Raw genomic sequence first — 18,613 nt, 5'->3', positions numbered from 1 at the left:
CATTCCGAGTATTGCATCACAGGACACAGGGGACGTGTTTCAAGGAAGGAGCCTCATGCCTCGTACACACGACCAGTTTTTCCCACCCGTGTGTATGCACCATCGCAGGAAAACCGCCGGGAATCACTGCGGGAAAAAAGAGAACGTGTTCACTTTTTTCCTGCCGGGATTCCCGGCGGTTTTTAAATCAGCAGTTTCCCTATGGGGAAAACCTGTGGTGGAGCATACACACAGCCGGGTTTCCCAACCAAAGCTCTCATGACAGTTTTCCTGTCGGTGAAACCGTCCGTGTGTAGGGGGAAAAAGCTACCAAGCAGGTTCTCGATTTTCCCCTCGGTTTTCCCGGCTGACTTTTTACCGCTGGGAAAACTGATCGTGTGTACAAGGCATCAGACTGTGATTGTTCCCTATTGCTGACATTGGTAGTTTAATTTGATTGTAGACCTAACATGGTCTCTTTACCAAAATGCGTGTCAACCATTAACCAACGTCTGAGTGGGTCCTAACACTTGACTAGTTGGCCTTGGTAACACCTTTTCTTCAGTTTTCTAAATATAATGGCAAAACCAACAGTGTTCCTCTAAATTTTTAGTTTCTTATTCAGGTTTTAAAATGACTTATCCAGAGTTTCCCTACAGACCCCTCCTGAAGACTGGTTCTTCGCACCAACCAGTCTATTATCTCTCCTTCTTGGCTGACACGCTTGCTTCATGCGCACTAATTCTTTTCTGTTCTTGTCTCTCACTTTTCTTGCAGCCGCTGCGAGCGCATGCCTTGTTTTGACAGTGAGTGCCAGAGCCAGCCCCTGAGAATAACATACCACCACCTATCCTTCCCCACCAACGTCCCTGTCCCCAGCGACATTTTCCGCATGGGCCCCTCCCATGTCATTGCGGGCGATAGCATTCAGCTGTCCATCACCAGCGGGAACGAGAAGGGTTATTTCCTCGCAAAAAACGACAACTCCCACAGCGGCCTCGTGGCCGTCCAACATCAAATCACAGAGCCCCAGGACTTCCTCCTCACTATCCAGATGAATCTGTTCCGCCATGGGACCTTGAACACCTTTCTAGCCAAACTACATGTCTTTGTCACATCGGAGCTATGATCGGTGGTGCGCTTTTAGCCTCACCTTTAATGCTGTTCTCTTTTTTACTGGTTTTATTTTTTATTCGATTTAATAAAGGTTACCTTGTTGCATGCTGTTCTCGGTGTGACTTTGGGGATACAGGAATGGCAGCTTTCAATGTTGTTATAAAAACTTTATTTGTATGCAAAAACTGATCAAAAAAATAAATACAGAGAAGTAGGTAGCAATAATGCCAACATCAAATTTGCAGTTTTTTTTGTGTTATTGAACCTTTATAATTGCAGAATGTGAATGAGCAAAGGTTCAGATTAGCAGCCATTTTGTTACAGCAGTCATGTTTTGCTTGGGCCAAAGTTGCGTACAGACAGAAAGAGGGGCCATGTCCAACTAGTGATCCTGTGATTGGTGGCAACTTGCCAGCAACAGTATTGTTAAAAGAGGAGTATGAACACTTACCTGCTTCTACGACATTGCTACTTTACTGGCCAATCCAGTATAGTGATACACTATTGTTCATACTGAGCAAGATTCAACAGGCTCTCAAACCGCAAAGAAGCAAGATCTTAGGATCTTAGGATCTTGCAAATAGTCTCTTTATTGATCCTGCTGCTGGCGAGATGCTTTACTGCATAGTGAGTCACTGACCTGAAATAAACATGCAAGCCAGGAGTTTTGACTTAAATGACTTAAATACTTGTTCCAGGTAAGTAACTCACTGTGAAAAAGAATAGAGCTGACATTTTTAAATAAGCTATAACAAATAACCAATAGCAGTTCTTAAAGCCCAACTCCAGGCTATATATATATTAGGCCCCTTTCACACATAAGAACCACTAAATTAAACAAAGGGGCGGCGTCGCCCAGTGACATCACTCGGTGACCCCGCCCCTATGTTAAATTTAGTGACGGGACCGAATGGCAGCTCCTTCCTGACGCTATTAAGTATAGAATAAAAATAACCAACACTGCCCCCCCCCCCCCCCCACTGTGTATGCTGTTCTTCACCTCTCCTGTCCTGCCCCTTTCCTTGCAAACACTGCCCCTCCCCCCAAAGAGGACCTGTCACGTATCTGCTATCACATAAAGGACTATTGGTCCCCTATGTGATAGCAATAAAATAGTAAAAAAAAATATGGAAAAAAACTGTGAAACTGATGCCAATTGATTTTTTTTACACGTGACTGAACTGATGAAACAAATGAAAGGCATGTGTGAAAGGGGCCTTATATATTCTGTGCATATCCGGAAATTATTCACAGCGCTTCACTTTTTTGCACATTTTGTTATGTTACATCCTTATTCTAAAATTGATTACATTTAACTAAATTCATTATTTTCCTCAAAATTCTGCTAACAATACCCCATAATGACAACATGAAAGAAGTTTGTTTGAAATATTTGCAAATTTATTAAAAATAAAAAACAAAAAAAATCTAATGTATTTCAAGCCTTTTCTAAATACTTTGATGAAGCCTCTTTGGCACCAATTACAGCCTCAAGTCTTTTTGAGTATGATGTTATAAGCTGGACGAACCTAGTTTCTCCCATCAGGTTGGATAGGGAGCGTCGGTGCACAGACATTCGCAGAGTTGTCCCATAGCCACTCTTCTGTTATCTTGGCTGTGTGCTTAGGGTCATTGTCCTGTTGAAAGATACATCTTTGTCTGAGGTCTATAGCGCTCTGGTGCAGGTTTTCATCAAGGATGTCTCTGTAGATTGTTGGATTCATCTTTCCTTTGATCCTGACTAGTCTCCCAGTTCCTGCCACTGAAAAACATCCCTACATCATGATGCTGCCACCCCCATGCTTCACGGTAGGGATGGTATTAGCCAAGGTGATACACGGTGCCTGGTTTTCTGCTATTCAGGCCAAAGAGTTCAATCTTTGTTTCATCAGACCAGAGAATTTTGTGTCTCATGGTTCGAGAGTTATTTGAGTGCCTTTTGGAAAACTCCAGGCAAGCTGTCATGTGCCTTTTTACTGAGGAGTGGCTTCCGCCTGGCCACACTATAACGGCCAGGCCTGATTGGTGGAGTGCTGCAGAGATGGTTGTTCTTCCGGAAAGTTCTCCTCTCTCCACAGAGAAACGCTGGAGCTCTGTCAGAGTGATCATCGGGTTCTTGGTCACCTCCCTGACCCGGTCACCTCCTTGGTCACTCAGTTTGCCTGGGTGACTTGCTCTATGAAGAGTCCTGGTGGTTCCAAACTTCTTCCATTTATGGATGATGGAGGCCACTGTGCTCATTGGAACCTTCAATGCTGCAGAAATGTTTCGGTACCCTTCCCCATATCTGTGCCTCAATACAATCCTGTCTCTGATTTCTACAGACAATTCTGTGGACTTTGTGGCTTGGTTTGTGCTCTGACATGCACTGTTAACTGTGGGACCTTATATAGACAGGTGTGTGCCTTTCCAAATCATGTCCAATCAACTGAATTTACCACGGGTGGACTCCAATCAACTTGTATAAACATCTTAGGGATGATCAGTGAAAACAGGCTGCACCTGAGCTCAATTTTGAGTGTCATGGCGAAGGCTGTGAATACTTTAGATTTTTTTCGTTTTTTTTTTTTTTTTTTAATACATTTGCAAAGATTTCAAACAAACTTCTTTCACATTATCATTATGAGGTATTATTTGTAGAATTTTGAGTAAAATAATGAATTTAATCCATTTTGGAGTAAGGTTGTAACATAAAATGTGGAAAAAGTGAAGCAATGTGCATACTTTCCGGATGCACTGTGTGTGTGTGTGTGTGTATATATATATATATATATATATATATATATATATGTATGTACTTTTTTCAGAATCTCCCGTCACCTTTAATTTAGAGCCACCCGACGCAGTACCTCTTCTCTCCCACAAGATGCCCTCAGTCTTCTAAATTGAATGAGGTCCAGCAACACTCAACCTGGAAAACCGAGGACATACTGTCAGTACAGGGCTTTGTCACGGTGCTAAGAATACACTGTAGAATAGTGCATAGAGTAGCACTGATGTCATCACATCAGCACCACTCTCTGCATTGTTAAAGGCCACTCAGCCCGAAGATAGAGAGGCATCATGTGATTGGCCTGAAGACATTGGAAAATGTGTGGAAAAAAAAGGAAAATAGCATAAAACAAAGATCCCCTCCAGAATACACTGATCATTGGCTGCCAGCACTGATCGCATACTGGTTTTCGAGCAAAGCTGGCTGAACACAAGGACCGAGAGTCAACCAGTTCCTGCTGAACCAGCCAATTTTTGACCTCTGTGTACTGAGCTCAAAAGAGATGTATGGGATTTTTTTTCCCACATTCATACTTACCTAGGTGGATGCAGCATCGGTCTGATGCTGCATCTGTCCCCCACCAGTTCTAACCCCTCGCTCACTGGGATGCTGGTCTGTGGAGGGAGCGGGAGCGTGAGATCAGGCATATGGGCAGATCCCGACTTGATTGTCGCGATCTTGGACCGGCTCTGTAACGTCAGCCGACAGCAGGATTCGGCCTGCAGTCTGCTGAAAACGGGTCACAGGAGTGCAGGATGAACTGCACTGCTGTGATCCACAGGAGAAGTACAGCCAAATGAGCTTTGGCTGTACGTCTCCTTTAGGTTTCATTACTGTCCGCAACACTGCTGGGCAGATCAAACTCCTCTATATGTCCTGATCACCAGTGTGACCAGAACATAAAGTGATGGGAAATCAAACATTTTAGGGCTGGAGTTGGGCTTTAATGAATTACAGCACAGGAAGTCAGCTGTGTATTGGAAATATGGCTCCACTCTAATATCTGTAATTCTGAATTGGGGCATATTTATAAAGTAGTAATTGTGAAATTAGCCCAAAAATTACTGAAGGCGAATCTTCATGATCAATGTGTTTATATATACAGTGGATTATTCAATCACTGTCATTTAAAATATATGCACCAGAAAGATTTATCTGCAGTGAATGTTTGGTGAATGTCACATTCTTTATATGTATGTTCAGCCATGAATGTCATTAAACTCTTTTGCATAAACTGGTATACAATATAATGATTTTTTGTTTAGTGCTTTTGAATATTTTGCTGCATTTCTTGTGTATTACTTTTGTGTATTTAATTGACAGTCTCAATTGAAATGATATCGCAGTGTATTGATTTTTTGTCTTTTGAAAATACATTTGACCAAAAAAAAAAAACGTTTCATTGTTAATATTCATTCCAGAACTAAAATTGGTGGGAAAAGAAAGTTATTTTCTTTGTTTTTTCTTTTCTGCAATTTGATTGGCTCAGTTTTTGCATGTATTTGGTTTAGTCCTGAAACACAGACTCATGCCGCGTACACACGGTCGTTTTTTGTGATGAAAAAAAATGTAATTTTTTCTCATGAAAAAAACGAAGTTTTTCAAACTTCATTTTAAAAAACGACGTTACCTACACACCATCATTTTTTCAAAATGCTCTAGCAAAGTGCGGTTATGTTCAGCACGTACGGCGGCACTCTGTTCCATTCAAGCTCGCGTCATAACTTGCTTCTTTTTTTTTTCTTTTTTAAAGTGTATTTTGTGTGTGTACTCGAGAGAGGAGCCGAACTGCAGGAGTTGGGAGTAGGCAGGCCTCCCCCAGAGGCAATCTGCCACCTTTCTCCATACCCCGGGTGGCAATGGCGGGTGTGTGAGGGGGTCCTCCCACACAGCCCACCCTACCTGCTCCGCTTTGAAGCCCAACGGGGCAGAGGGACTCCCTATAAGGGAGTGAGAGGATTAGCCCGCTCAACCAGCCCCGTTAGTCCTTCGCCTCTCTTTTTAGAGACTGCGTGGTCAAAGTGCGTGCATGTTAACCCAATTTCGAGTGCGTGTAAGTGTGGTGGTTTTTTGTCGTACTCAGCGCAAGCTTACCTCGCATAACACACCCACCGGGAGCCGGGCTGAGACCACCAAACTCAATTCACATGTAGCTGAGACCGGGATTCCCAACCTCTAGCTGCAGAGGTGAATGGCTTGTCAGCGCAGTGCCAATCGCGTTGAGCCACCGCAGCTCCCCGACATAACTTGCTTTTGAGCATGCGCGGGTTTAAAAACGTTGTTTTAAACGTCGTTTTAGCCTACACACGGTCATTTTTTATGACACAAAAAACGACATTTTGAAAAACGACATAAAAAATTGAAGCATGCTCGAATATTTTTTTGGTCGTTTTTCAGAAGACATAAAACAACAGAACAACAAACAACAAACAACAAAACGTTTTCATTTTAAATGACGTTTTTAAAAATGTTGTTTTTTTCATCACAAAAAACGACCGTGTGTACGCGGCATCAATCTATTATTCTCCATATCACTCTTGGGTCTTTATATGATGTCAATTTTAAATTGAACTTTGGGCATTGAAATATATTAAAATATTTAAATATATTATTCAGTAGTCATAAAGAACATACATGCAGACCCAGCTATTGCCTTGTAAAAGTAGCAGTGACATCATCACTGTCCTGTACATTAGTCTATGCAGAGAGCAGAGCTGTGGGAGGGACCCAGCAGGCCCCACCCACTGCAGACTGCCTGCAGAAAACTACAGGAGGGGGCGGAGAAAAGACCAGCCACTCTGCACAAAGAAACAGAGCAGCAGTGACTGGTCTTTATTACAAGAGGCTCCTGTACAGAGGCAACGTTTCACACTGGATTACTGCACAGATCTGGAAGAAATACACAAGTACACCAGGATTCAAGCAAGAATACGTACGACTGTTGTATTTAGACAATATTTTATGGAGTTCAGCTTTAAGTGTTATGTGTGAAGGTGGTAAAATTATCTTTTTATTGAGAAAATAATGCGTGGATGTGGAGTAGTTTATTAACCACTTCCCACCAAACCTATTATAATAAAATTGTCTTTGTTATCCTTGGTGGATGACGTCCTCTCGCTCTCATTCCCTAGGGGCCATGCAACAGCATGTAATGTGGATTGTTGTGTGCGGCCCTGGTACCATGTGATCTCTGTGACCAATAACAGCAATCACATGCCATTTGTAAACAATGGCTGTCATTCATAGCCACTATTGTACTATTGTGATCTCTGTAATTGGTCATAGTAATCACATGGTACAGGGCCAATCACAGCGAACCTGTACCATGTGATAGATGTAGTCAATCACAGATATCACAATAGTACACATGATTAGATGCCATTCTCAGTGTAAAAAATATTGCTTATACAGTTATCAGTGATGAGCAATCATAGTGTAAAAAAAAAACAAAAAAAACACTGATCACCTACCTTGAGCATTACAGTGCCACTATGTTGACAATATCAGTGTCACCATGTTGACAATATACTGCTCTGGTGACAGTATGTAAAAAAAAAAAAAGAAAACAAATTGTAAAAAAAAAAAAGTTAAAAAAATGGTAAAAACATTTCAAAACATGATCTTTTTTTTTAATCAGTCAGTGTCCCTAATCTCTGCCACACCAGTCATATGGTGACACAGTACTGCTCTGGTGACAGTATATAAAAAAAATATATAATTGTGAAAAAAAAACGTTATTTATTTCTTAATTAGCACGACAAAAAATTACAACTTCAAACAACTCTATAACTTTCACACAGACTAAATAATATACACAAAATTGATTTTGATTGTTTTTACCAAAGAAATGTAGAAGAATACATCTTATGCCGCGTACACACGAACGTTTTTCGGGTTCTAAAAAATGATGTTTATTTTTTAATGTGATTAAAAACGATCGTGTGTGGGCTTCAGAGCATTTTTCGGGTTCTAAAAAATGGGCACATTTTTTTTCGAACATGCTCTATTTTTTCATGACGTTTTTAACGTTGTCGTTTTTAAGGTTGTAAAAATATGGTTGTGTGTGGGCTTTAACGATGTGAAAAAAACACGCATGCTCAGAAGCAAGTTATGAGACGGGAGCGCTCGTTCTGGTAAAACTAGCGTTCGTAATGGAGTAAGCACATTCATCACGATGTAACAGACAGAAAAGCACGAATCGTCTTTTACTAACACAAATCAGCTAAAGCAGCCCAAAGGGTGGCGTCATCCGCATGGAACTTCCCCTTTATAGTGCCGTCGTACGTGTTGTACGTCACCACGCTTTGCTAGAACATTTTTTTTTCATGATCGTGTGTAGGCAAGGCCGTTTTAATGATCGGGTTGAAAAAAACTTCGTTTTTTCTAGACCCTTAAAAACGTCATTTTTTAGAACCCGAAAAATGGTCGTGTGTACGCGGCATTAGTCTACATTTAGGAAGAGAGAACATTTATTTGCCAAATTTTATGACAGAAACTAAGAAAACTATTTTATTTCTGTATTTTTGATTTATATAGAAAAACAAATGTTGATTAAATACCACCAACAGAAGGCTCTATTTGTCTAAAAAAAAAAAACATTTATTTAGGTACAGTGTTGCATAACTGAGTAATTGTCATTCAAAATGTGACAGCGCTAAAAGCTGAAAATTGGCCTGGGCATGAAGGAGGTGAAAGGGTCTGACATTGAAGTTTCCAATGGGTCTGTCAGTGTCTGATAATGATATGATGTAAGACAAGAACCATATATATGAACTTAAAATACATTTCAGGCACATTAAAGTAAACCTGTGCCTTACTGAAGTCATGAAGATAAATAAGTCAGATAAACATTTCACTAGTCTTACAGTACCTTTGTATTTCTATTTCAATACAAATTCAATACAATTTTATTAGGTTTTGGCACATTATATAACAACGATTAATCACAGGGACAGTAAGAGGCTCCACCTTTCTTTCATAGCAGTATGCCATGTGTCAAAGGTTTTTCTTTTTGATTCAAGCAGGTTTTGCATAACAGGTCGATGGGAATGGAAACTTGGAGCAGGTCAGGTGGAGGAAGAGCTGCTAATAGGGGGCAGGGCTGGACTGGGACAAAAATTTGACCCTGGACTTCATCCAGACTGGCCCACTTTGACAGGTCTCTCCCATGGCGGCCGGACAACTCCCGCACCCCCCCCCCCCCCCGGCCACCTAAGCCCCCTCTCCCCCTTCACTAGCCAGTAGCTGTTCTACTTTATTAGAGTAGAACGGCTGGTACTGGTACTCTTATAGGCAGTACCAGTGGGAAAGCTAGACATTATTTCACCCGGGGCAAAGAATCAGTTCAGTGCTCCCCCTTATGGGACAAGATTAGGCAGAAGTGAGAAACTCCCAGGCCATAGCTGTTGAGTCAGCTGTCTGTCCCCTCCCCCATGCTCCTCTGGCCCTCCCCTGCTTCTTTGTTCCCCCCCAGGTGAGCGCTGCAGGAAGGGAGAGACAGAGGAGCGGAAGGGGAGCGGTGGTCTGCTGTCACTGAAGCCGGCCCACTGAGCCATTGGCCCACCGGGAAACTCCCTGTAGTCCCAATGGCCAGTCCATCCCTGATAGGGGGGACCACCGGTCCTCTTGTAGTGGGCCCGGGCACACATGGGGGCCCACACAGGGAAAGGGATTAGTGATGGGCGACAATTGCAGAACTTTTCCTCCAGCAGCTGAAATTTGGTCTCTCCCCCTCTCCCTTCTTCCAGCTTTTATCTTCTGAGAAAGAGACAGTAGTGCCTCACTAATTCCCCCCCCGTGCCAAGCCTGTATATTTTTGTTCATCTCATCTTTATTTTTATTTAATAACTCAGTTTTACCTTTTTGATTTAGTAGGAGTTCTGTGAGTTATGTTGTATTTGCTAACAATGATTTTATTGTATTTTTAGTGAAATTTACTATTTACTTTGGGGGGCCCTGTCAGGTAGTCTGTACAGGGACCGCAATTTCTATCAGCAGTCCTGGGTGCAGGTGTAATGCACCTGTCAGTGAATTCTAAATGGCCTTAGTAGCTCAAATTGATGCCATTGACACACGGTTCCAATGTTTGGGCAAGAGGACCCTGATCACTTGACCTTCCCGAATATTTATACTCTCCCAGCATGAACCAGTGGCCAGAAAACTCTTACTTATTTACTAGAAGTGTGCATATTTTTACTGCAGCTCATCATACTAATGATACCAGTGACACCTACTGGCAAATGGGAGGAACTACAGTTACAATGAACTTACGGGAAACCTCAAATGACCAGTCTACAAATTAAAGAGGAACTGCAGTCTGCTCACATAATTTGTAATAAAAACATATTTGCCATTCTAAAGCTTCCCTCCAACCAATTTGCATATTATTTTATATAAACTGTTATTCTGTACATAACTTGCCAAATATGCTGGCGAAATTTCCCTCCACTGAGTCTGGCTGCAAGCATTTTAACTGTAGGCTGCTGAATCTGCTGCCTGTTCACATCCTGGGTTTACATCTCCTGTACACAGCCCTCTTCAGATCACCCCACAGATTTTGAATGGGATTCAGTCCTGGGCTCTGGCTGGGCCATTCCAAAACATTAATCTTCTTCTGGTGAAGCCATTCCTTCGTTGATTTGGATGTATGTTTTGGGTCGTTGTCATGCTGAAAGATGAAGTTCCTCTTCATGTTCAGCTTTCAGCAGAAGCCTGAAGGTTTTGTGCCAATATTGACTGGTATTTGGAACTGTTCATAATTCCTTCTACCTTGACTAAGGCCCCTGTTCCAGCGGAAGAAAAACAGCGCCAAAGCATGATGCTGCCACCACCATGCTTCACTGTGGGTATGGTGTTCTTTTGGTGATGTGCCGTGTTGTTTTTGCCTCAAACATATCTTTTGGAATTATGACCAAAAAGTTCAACCTTGGTTTCATCAGACCAGAACACATTTTCCCACATGCTTTTGGGAGACTTCAGATGTGTGTAGCACTACCCCCGTAGGAGCTGCTGGTTTAGATTTTGGGTGGCACGTTACCTCTATTCTCGCTGTCCAGGGTGAAAGGAGAGTCCAAAGAATTTCAATGTCCTCACACAATGTACCTCTTTCTCTTGGGGTTTATTTTGGAGAAATTTAGTAGAAAAGAGGAGTAAGAAGTGGAAGGGTAGGTAGGTTCAGGTGCAAAGTAAAGAAACACTCCTGTTTCCAGCAAACAGTTCTCATCACCACTCTAGCCAGAGTGGGTATTGCTCACCCGAATAGGTCCCTCTCACTGGCCTAGCAGCCGGGATGGCGCACAAAATAAAGTACAGTCTCTGCCACAGACCTTCCTTTCTCGGTGAGATATTTCGGTCCGGAATCCCCTGCCACAGGATTCAGCACCCAGATCTCTTTTGTTTTTCTCACTAGAACCTTTAAACCCGACAGGCGACACTGTCAAGCCTCTCGGTGTACGGTGTATCCTTAGATGAAGCTTCCAGGTCTTCTCCTAAGGTACCAGCCTCTTGCATGGTCCCTACCAGGATAGGTCCTCCCCTGGTCTCCTTCATCAAGTGGCCTCCTCCCGCAGGACGGACAGCAAAGGATCACCTCTGCGATATGGGCCCCAGACGGACAACTGGGCCCACAGCCCCAGGCCAACGTGGTCCCGGAGCTAGGATTCACAACACGCACCCCCGGCCAGGCAGGCCACGAGGCGCGAACGGACCTCGCACCAATGACGTCTGTCCCTTAAGTACCCCTCCCCAGCATGCACAGCGGAGCAACCACTCCCACTGATTCGCTGCCGAGGGGGGACACACAATGTACCATGACCTAACTGCTGCCACCCTTGGCCTGGGGTGGTAATAACACCCCCAGGCGATCAATGGTGGATCACTCCCAGCACAGCCATGGCTGGAACAGAGGCTGAATTGCCCTTAATCACTCTGGTCTGAGCTAAATAACAGCTCAGACCCCCATTAAATTTAAGGCAGCGCCTGTTCATCAGGAGCAGGGCGCTACATGTGTTTTTGCAAAATGTAGCCAGTCTTGGATGAACCATCAGTTCTGCTGTAGTGCTCATCTATTAACAATGAGCATGCGGATGGGAGGGAGCAGAGTGACAGAGAAATTAGTTCATCAGTCTGCTATTTTTCTTATCAATATCTAATCACAGGCTGGAGGAGGAACAACAACCTTAGGTGGTATTTAACCACTTGCCTACTGTGCACATACACCCCCTTCCTGCCCAGACAAGATTTTAGCTTCCGGCACTGCGTCGCTTTAACTGACAATTGCGCGTTCATGCGACGTGGCTCCCAAACAAAATTGACGTCCTTTTTTTCTCACAAATAGAGCTTTCTTTTGGTGGTATTTGATCGCCTGTGCGGTTTTTATTTTTTGGGCTAAAAACAAAAAAGAGAGTAAATTTTGAAAAAAAACACAATATTTTTTACTTTTTGTTATAATAAATATCCCATTTTTTAAAAAAATATATATTTTTTTTCTCAGTTTAGGCCGATACGTATTCTTCTACATATTTTTGGTAAAAAAAAAAAATCGCAATAACCTGGTTTGCGCAAAAGTTATATTGCCTACAAAATAGGGGACATAACGATTTTATTTTTAATTTTTTTTTTTACTTGTAATGGCGGGGATCTGCGTTTTTTTTCGGGACTGCGACATTATAGCGGACACATCGGACACTTTTGACACATTTTTGGGACCATTCACATTTTTACAGTGAACAGTGCTATAAATATGCATTGATTACTATATAAATGTGAGTGGCAGGGAAGGGGTTAACCACTAGGGGGCGGGGAAGGGGTTAAATATGTATCCTGGGTGTGTTCTAACTGTTGGGGGAGGGGGGTGACTGGGGGAGGTGACTGATCTGAGTCCCTATGTACAAGAGACACAGATCGGTCTCCTCTCTCGCTGACAGGACTTGGAGCTCCGTGTTTACACACGGAGCTCCACGTCCCTGCACAGTTACTGGGCAATCGCAGGCGTGCGCACTGTGTTCCCAGTGACGCGAGGGGTGCGCGCGCACGCCCTAGAGGCTTTAAAAGACAGGACGTCATATGACGTCCTGTCGGAACAATAGAGCATTCCGCCCGCCGTCATTTGACGGCGGGCGGATGTTAAGTGGTTAACTGTAGCAGAGAAAAAAACAGATCTCCTGCTCTAGCAGACAGAAATGCGTTGTTTGGCAGAACTGTGTAAATCTCTGGACTGGATGGACAGACATTCAAATGGTTTAACAGGTAAAGCTGCTCCCTTACATGTGTTTTATTTGTGTTTATAGCTATTTGCTGGACTCCAGGTTTATAATAAACCATACCACATGGCTGTCAGATGTTTTTTATAGAAAACTCTGGCCTTTGGGACAGACTTCAGTGTAGCGTAAAATGTCAAATGTGTTTTGGATTTCCTGTCAATCTTTTCCAGGCTCTTCCTAGAAATAATTTGTCTATAAAGTCTCTTTGAAGTAAACAAACAGAACAATTTATTATACATGTCTACTACTGTGCCTTGAAAAAAGTATTCACACCTTTTAAAATTGTGTTACAACCAAAAACATAAATGTATTTTATGTGATAAACCAACACAAAGAGTCACATAATTGTGATGTGGAAGGAAAATTTTAAATGATTTTCAATTTTTTTTTACAAATAAATATCTGAAAAGTGTGGTGTGCATTTGTATTCAGCCCCCTTTACTCTCATACCCCTTGCTGAAATCTAGTAGAACCAACTGCCTTCAGAAGTCACCTAATTCATAGAGTCCACCTGTATCAACTTTTATCTCAGTATAAATACAGCTGTTCTGTGAAGCCCTCAGAGGTTTGTTGGAGAACCTCAGTGAACAAACAGCATCACGAAGGCCAAGGAACACACCAGAAAGGTCAGGGATAAAGTTGTGGAGAAGTTTAAAGAGGGGTTAGGTTGTAAAAAATATCACAAGCCTTGAACATCTCATGGAGTATTGTTCAATCTATCCTCTGAAAAAGGAAAGAGTATGGCACCTCTGCAAACCTACCAAGACATGGCCGTCCACCTAAACTGACAGGCCGGGCAAGGAGAGCATTAATTAGAGAAGCAGCCAAGAGGACCATGGTAACTCTGGAGGAGCTGCAGAGATCCACAGCTCAGGTGGGAGAATCTGTCCACCGGACAACTATTAGTCGTGCACTCCACAAATCTGGCCTTTATGGAAGAGTGGCAAGAAGAAAGCTATAAGTAGTCCCATTTGCAGTTTGCAAGAAGCCATGTGGGGGACACAGTAAACATGTGGAAGAAGGTGCTCTGGTCAGATGAGACCAAAATTTTACTTTTTGGCCTAAAAGCAAAACGCTATGTGTGGTGGAAAACTAACGCTGCACATCACCCTGAACTAACCATCCCCACCGTGAAACATGGTGGTGGCAGCATCATGTTATGAGGATGCTTTTCTTCAGCAAGGAAAGGAAAGATGGTCAGAGTTGATGGGAAGATGGATGGAGCCAAATATAGGGCAATCTTAGAAGAAAACCGGTTAGTCTGCAAAAGCCTTGAGACAGAGTTTCACCTTCCAGCAGGACATCAACCCTAAACATATAGCCAGAGCTGCAATGGAATGGTTTAGATCAAAGCATGTTCATGTGTTAGAATGGCCCAGTCAAAATCCAGACCTAAATCCAATTGAGAATCTGTGGCAAGACTGGAAAATTGCTGTTCACAGACGCTCTCCATCCAATCTGACAGAGCTTGAGCTATTTTGCAAAAAAGAAAAGGGAAAAATGTCAGTCTCTAGATGTGCAAAGCTGGTAGAGACATCCCCAAAAAGACTTGCAACTGTAATTGCAGTGAAAGGTGTTCTACAAATTATTGACTCCGGGGGCTGAATACAAAAGCACGCCACACTTTTCACACATTTATTTATAAAAAAATTGAAAACCATTTATCATTTTCCTTCCACTTCACAACTATGTGCCACTTTGTGTTGGTCTATCACATAAAATCCCAATAAAATACATTTACATTTTTGGTTGTAACATGAGAAAATGTGGAGAATTTCAAGGGGTATGAATACTTTTTCAAGGCACTGTATGTATTCAGGCTATAAATTACCTTTCGAAGGAAGATCATATTTAGGAATCATTACTGCCAATGACCTTTCAAACAGATGCCACAATATTTGTAACCTACTGCAATGTGTAATGGATACGGCAATGTGTCGCTTTAACTGACAATTGCGCAGTCATGCAATGCTGTACCCAAACAAAATTGATGTTCTTTTTACCCCACAAAAAGAGCTTTCTTTTGGTGGTATTTGATCGCCTCTGAGGTTTTAATTTCTTGCGCTATAAACAAAAATAGAGTGTAAATTTTGAAAAAAAAAACACAATGGGCCAGATCGTAATTCGTAATTTTAGTCCGGCGTAGCGTATCGTAGTAACGCTACGCCGCCTCAACTTTGAGAGGCAAGTGCTGTATTCACAAAGCACTTGCCTCTAAAGTTACGGCGGCGTAGTGTAAATCTGCAGGCGTAAGGGCGCGGAATTCAAATGATAAAGATGTGGGCGTGTTTTATGTTAATTTTACTTGACCCGACGTAAATTACGTTTTTTCTGAACGGCGCATGCGCCGTCCGTGGGGGTATCCCAGTGCGCATGCTCCAAATTAACCCGCAACAAGCCAATGCTTTCGACGTGAACGTCATTCTACGCAAAGCCCTATTCGCGAACATTTTACGCAAACGACGTACACAACGGAAAATTCGACGCTGGCCCGACGTCCATACTTAACATTGGCTACGCCTCATATAGCAGGATTAACGTTACGCCGAAAAAAGCCTTACGTAAACGACATAAAAAAACGCGCCGGCCGGATGTACGTTTGTGGATTCGCGTATCTAGCTAATTTGCATACTCGATGCGGAAATCTACGGAAGCGCCACCTAGCGGCCAGCGTAAATATGCACCTTAGATCCGACGGCGTACTAAGACGTACGCCAGTCGGATCTAGCCCAGCTTCAGGCGTATCTTCTTTTGTGGATACAAAACAAAGATACGCCGGCGCAACCTAGCAGTTACGCGCCGTATCAATAGATACGCCAGCGTAACTGCTTCGTGGATCTGGCCCCATATGTTTTACTTTCTGCTATAATAAATATCCCAAAAAGTCAGCTTAGGCCGATATATTGGTAAAAAAAATGCAATAACTGTATATTGATTGGTTTGCGCAAAAGTTATAGCTTCTACAAAATAGGGGGTAATTTATGTCAAAGGTGCTGCAGGGGAGGTGCGGGTGGGGGTGCTGCAGGGGAGGTGGGGGGGCATGGCTGTGTATTTCCAGCTGCCCCTTCAGGGAAGAGCGCTACAACGACATGATATGTGTTTTACAATGACTGTTTTTTTTTTATATCATACTTCAACCAGTCTTGCTTTTTGTTCCACAAGCAGATATGAAAGATCAGATACAAGCCGCTGCATCAAATCCTGTTGGCCGAATGACATGAGCTGCATTATGGATCTGGTACACACAATATCCAACACGGTCGTCTCTCTGCCCACCTTCCGCGAATTCAACCAACCTCAAGGTAAGCTTAGTGAGAAGAGCAGAAGGTACATTTCTTTAAGGGCTATTTAGAATGATAAATGACACCAGAGAAAATGTGGAGTGGGGTTACCTTTAGTTATCAGATGATCTGTTTTTTTTTGAAAGGTAAAACCTCAGTGGTTATTAAAGACATAACTTTGACTCCAGTTTTCATAAACCATCCTTGTTGTAGTAAAGTGTTACTAAACCCACAACAGTAAAATCAGTAAAATCAGTCTGTATATGCAGTAAAGCATTCTTGTTATACTCACTGTGGAACCTAAGGAGTTAATCCTCCCCGTTGTGTAAAAAGGCTGTTTGATCCTGTCTTCTCTGATCCTTCCCTTCTTCCACTGTTCCCAATCCATCTCCTAATAGAACAGAGCCTTTTGAGTCACTCCGCACATGCTCAGTTTGGTGTGTATTGCTAGACAGTTTTCTTTTTATTCTTGGGAGGATGCATGTGATCAGCACAGGGCCAATCGGCACCGTCAAGACAAAGGGTCAGGGGTTCTCCAGCCTGATGGGACAGACTAGAGTAGGATGAAAACTCCTCTGACAAGCTTTAACTAGACACTGATAGAAGTCACGAGACTGCCATATACTGCTGATGAGAAAAGATATTTTGCAGTTTATATTTACTAAAATAATTGCATTTCCATGTTCTGTGTACTGTGGGAGACCAGAAATAGTGAATGCAGGTGCTGGGTTTCGTAACACTTTCAATTTTAGAAAGATTTTCCCAGAAACAATTATTTAGATTCAGTAATACCAGGTGTGAAGCTTAGTCATGTCTATTATGTAACATGGGTTTTCATAATCCTACAGCTAAACTCCAGGCAACACCTACATTTTGGTGAGATTGAGCCAGTTGTATATACCAGTGTTTCTCAACTCCAGTCCTCAAGGCGCCCCAACAGGTCATGTTTTCAGGATTTCCCTGACATGAATTGGCTGTGGTAATTACTAAGGCAGTGAAACTGATCAAATCACCTCTGCAAAAAAATGGAAAGCCTGAAAACATGACCTGTTGGGGCGCCTCGAGGACTGGAGTTGAGAAACCCTGGTATATACTATTAATTCATCGGGCACTGTATAACAAATCAAATTCAGGTATTTACACTGCTTACTTAAAAAACTGTCATAGAAATATTAATATCGCACGTAAATAATTAAAATAAGCTATAAAGACCTTTTTGTCTATATAAAAATTAAAAACAAAGAATAGCGCTGCGAAAAAGAGAAAAATTATTACATTTATTGATACAGAGAAGAAACTGGTATTAATCCAATATTTACAACCATAACATAACCGATACCACCTTTAAAACCAAGATGATATCCAAGGCACACAATTATACAAACAGTAAGATGGCTAAAATGGATACATCAGTAAGTAATGACAAGTTATAGTTAAAGGAATCTAGCAGGAAAGCAACAGAGAAGTGAGATTAATCTTAAAATAGAAGCAAAGTAAAGAGGGGGGAGAGAGAGAGGGGGAGAGGGGGGAGAGAGAGAGAGATAGATATTACGTCACCATGCTGTCAAATCATCGTGTCCAGGGAAAGAGAGAGCTCTGAGAGCTTTCTCTCTGACCTTTATGCTGTCCTGGCCTCCTCTATTCCCCCCCCCCCCCCCCCCCGGCTTCAAAATCCTTAGGATGCTATTGGTGTAAAATTGCCTTACAACCAGATTGGTTGAATCTCAAGCCTAGATATTCATTGGTCCCGAGTACAAATCAGTATCGGATTGGTCGATTTTCGAGCCTTAAAGCAATGTTTCTAGTATTAAAAAAAACTCTGTTTGATGTGTCAAGCAATCCTTTTCCGCCACGCAGCGTTTTGCTTTTAGGCCAAAAAGTTTAATTTTGGTCTCATCTGACCAGAGCACCTTCTTCTACATGTTTGCTGTGTCCCTCACATGGCTTCTCGTAAAATGCAAACGGGATTACTTATGTCTTTCTTATAACAATGACTTTCTTCTTGCCACTCTTCCATAAAGTCCAGATTTGTGGAGTGCACGACTAATAATTGTCCTGTGGACAGATTCTCCCACCTGAGCTGTGGATCTCTGCAGCTCCTCCAGAGCTACCTCTTGGCTGCTTCTCTAATCAATGCTTTCCTTGCCCAGCCTGTCAGTTTAGGTGAACGGCGAAGTCTTGGTAAGATTGCAGTTGTGCCATAC

At 42.5% G+C, this 18,613-nt stretch overlaps 1 protein-coding gene across 2 annotated transcripts in view; it reads left to right on the top strand.

Moving 5' to 3' along the window:
* FBLN1 (fibulin 1) overlaps positions 1 to 18,613 on the top strand; it is a 113,534-nt gene that overhangs the window by 76,458 nt on the left and 18,463 nt on the right. The window contains exon 15 of one of the 2 annotated variants that reach the window (XM_040345791.1): positions 16,294 to 16,430. In XM_040345791.1, the coding sequence (XP_040201725.1) occupies positions 16,294 to 16,430 (137 nt within the window). Of the gene's footprint in view, positions 1 to 756; positions 1,334 to 16,293; positions 16,431 to 18,613 lie in introns of those variants that run through there. The other variant, XM_040345792.1, reaches the window with a different exon arrangement.

The sequence above is a fragment of the Rana temporaria genome, chromosome 3 (genome assembly GCF_905171775.1).
Source record: "Rana temporaria chromosome 3, aRanTem1.1, whole genome shotgun sequence".
NCBI classification, from domain to species: domain Eukaryota; kingdom Metazoa; phylum Chordata; class Amphibia; order Anura; family Ranidae; genus Rana; species Rana temporaria.
This window is presented reverse-complemented; position numbering and strand designations above follow the sequence as displayed.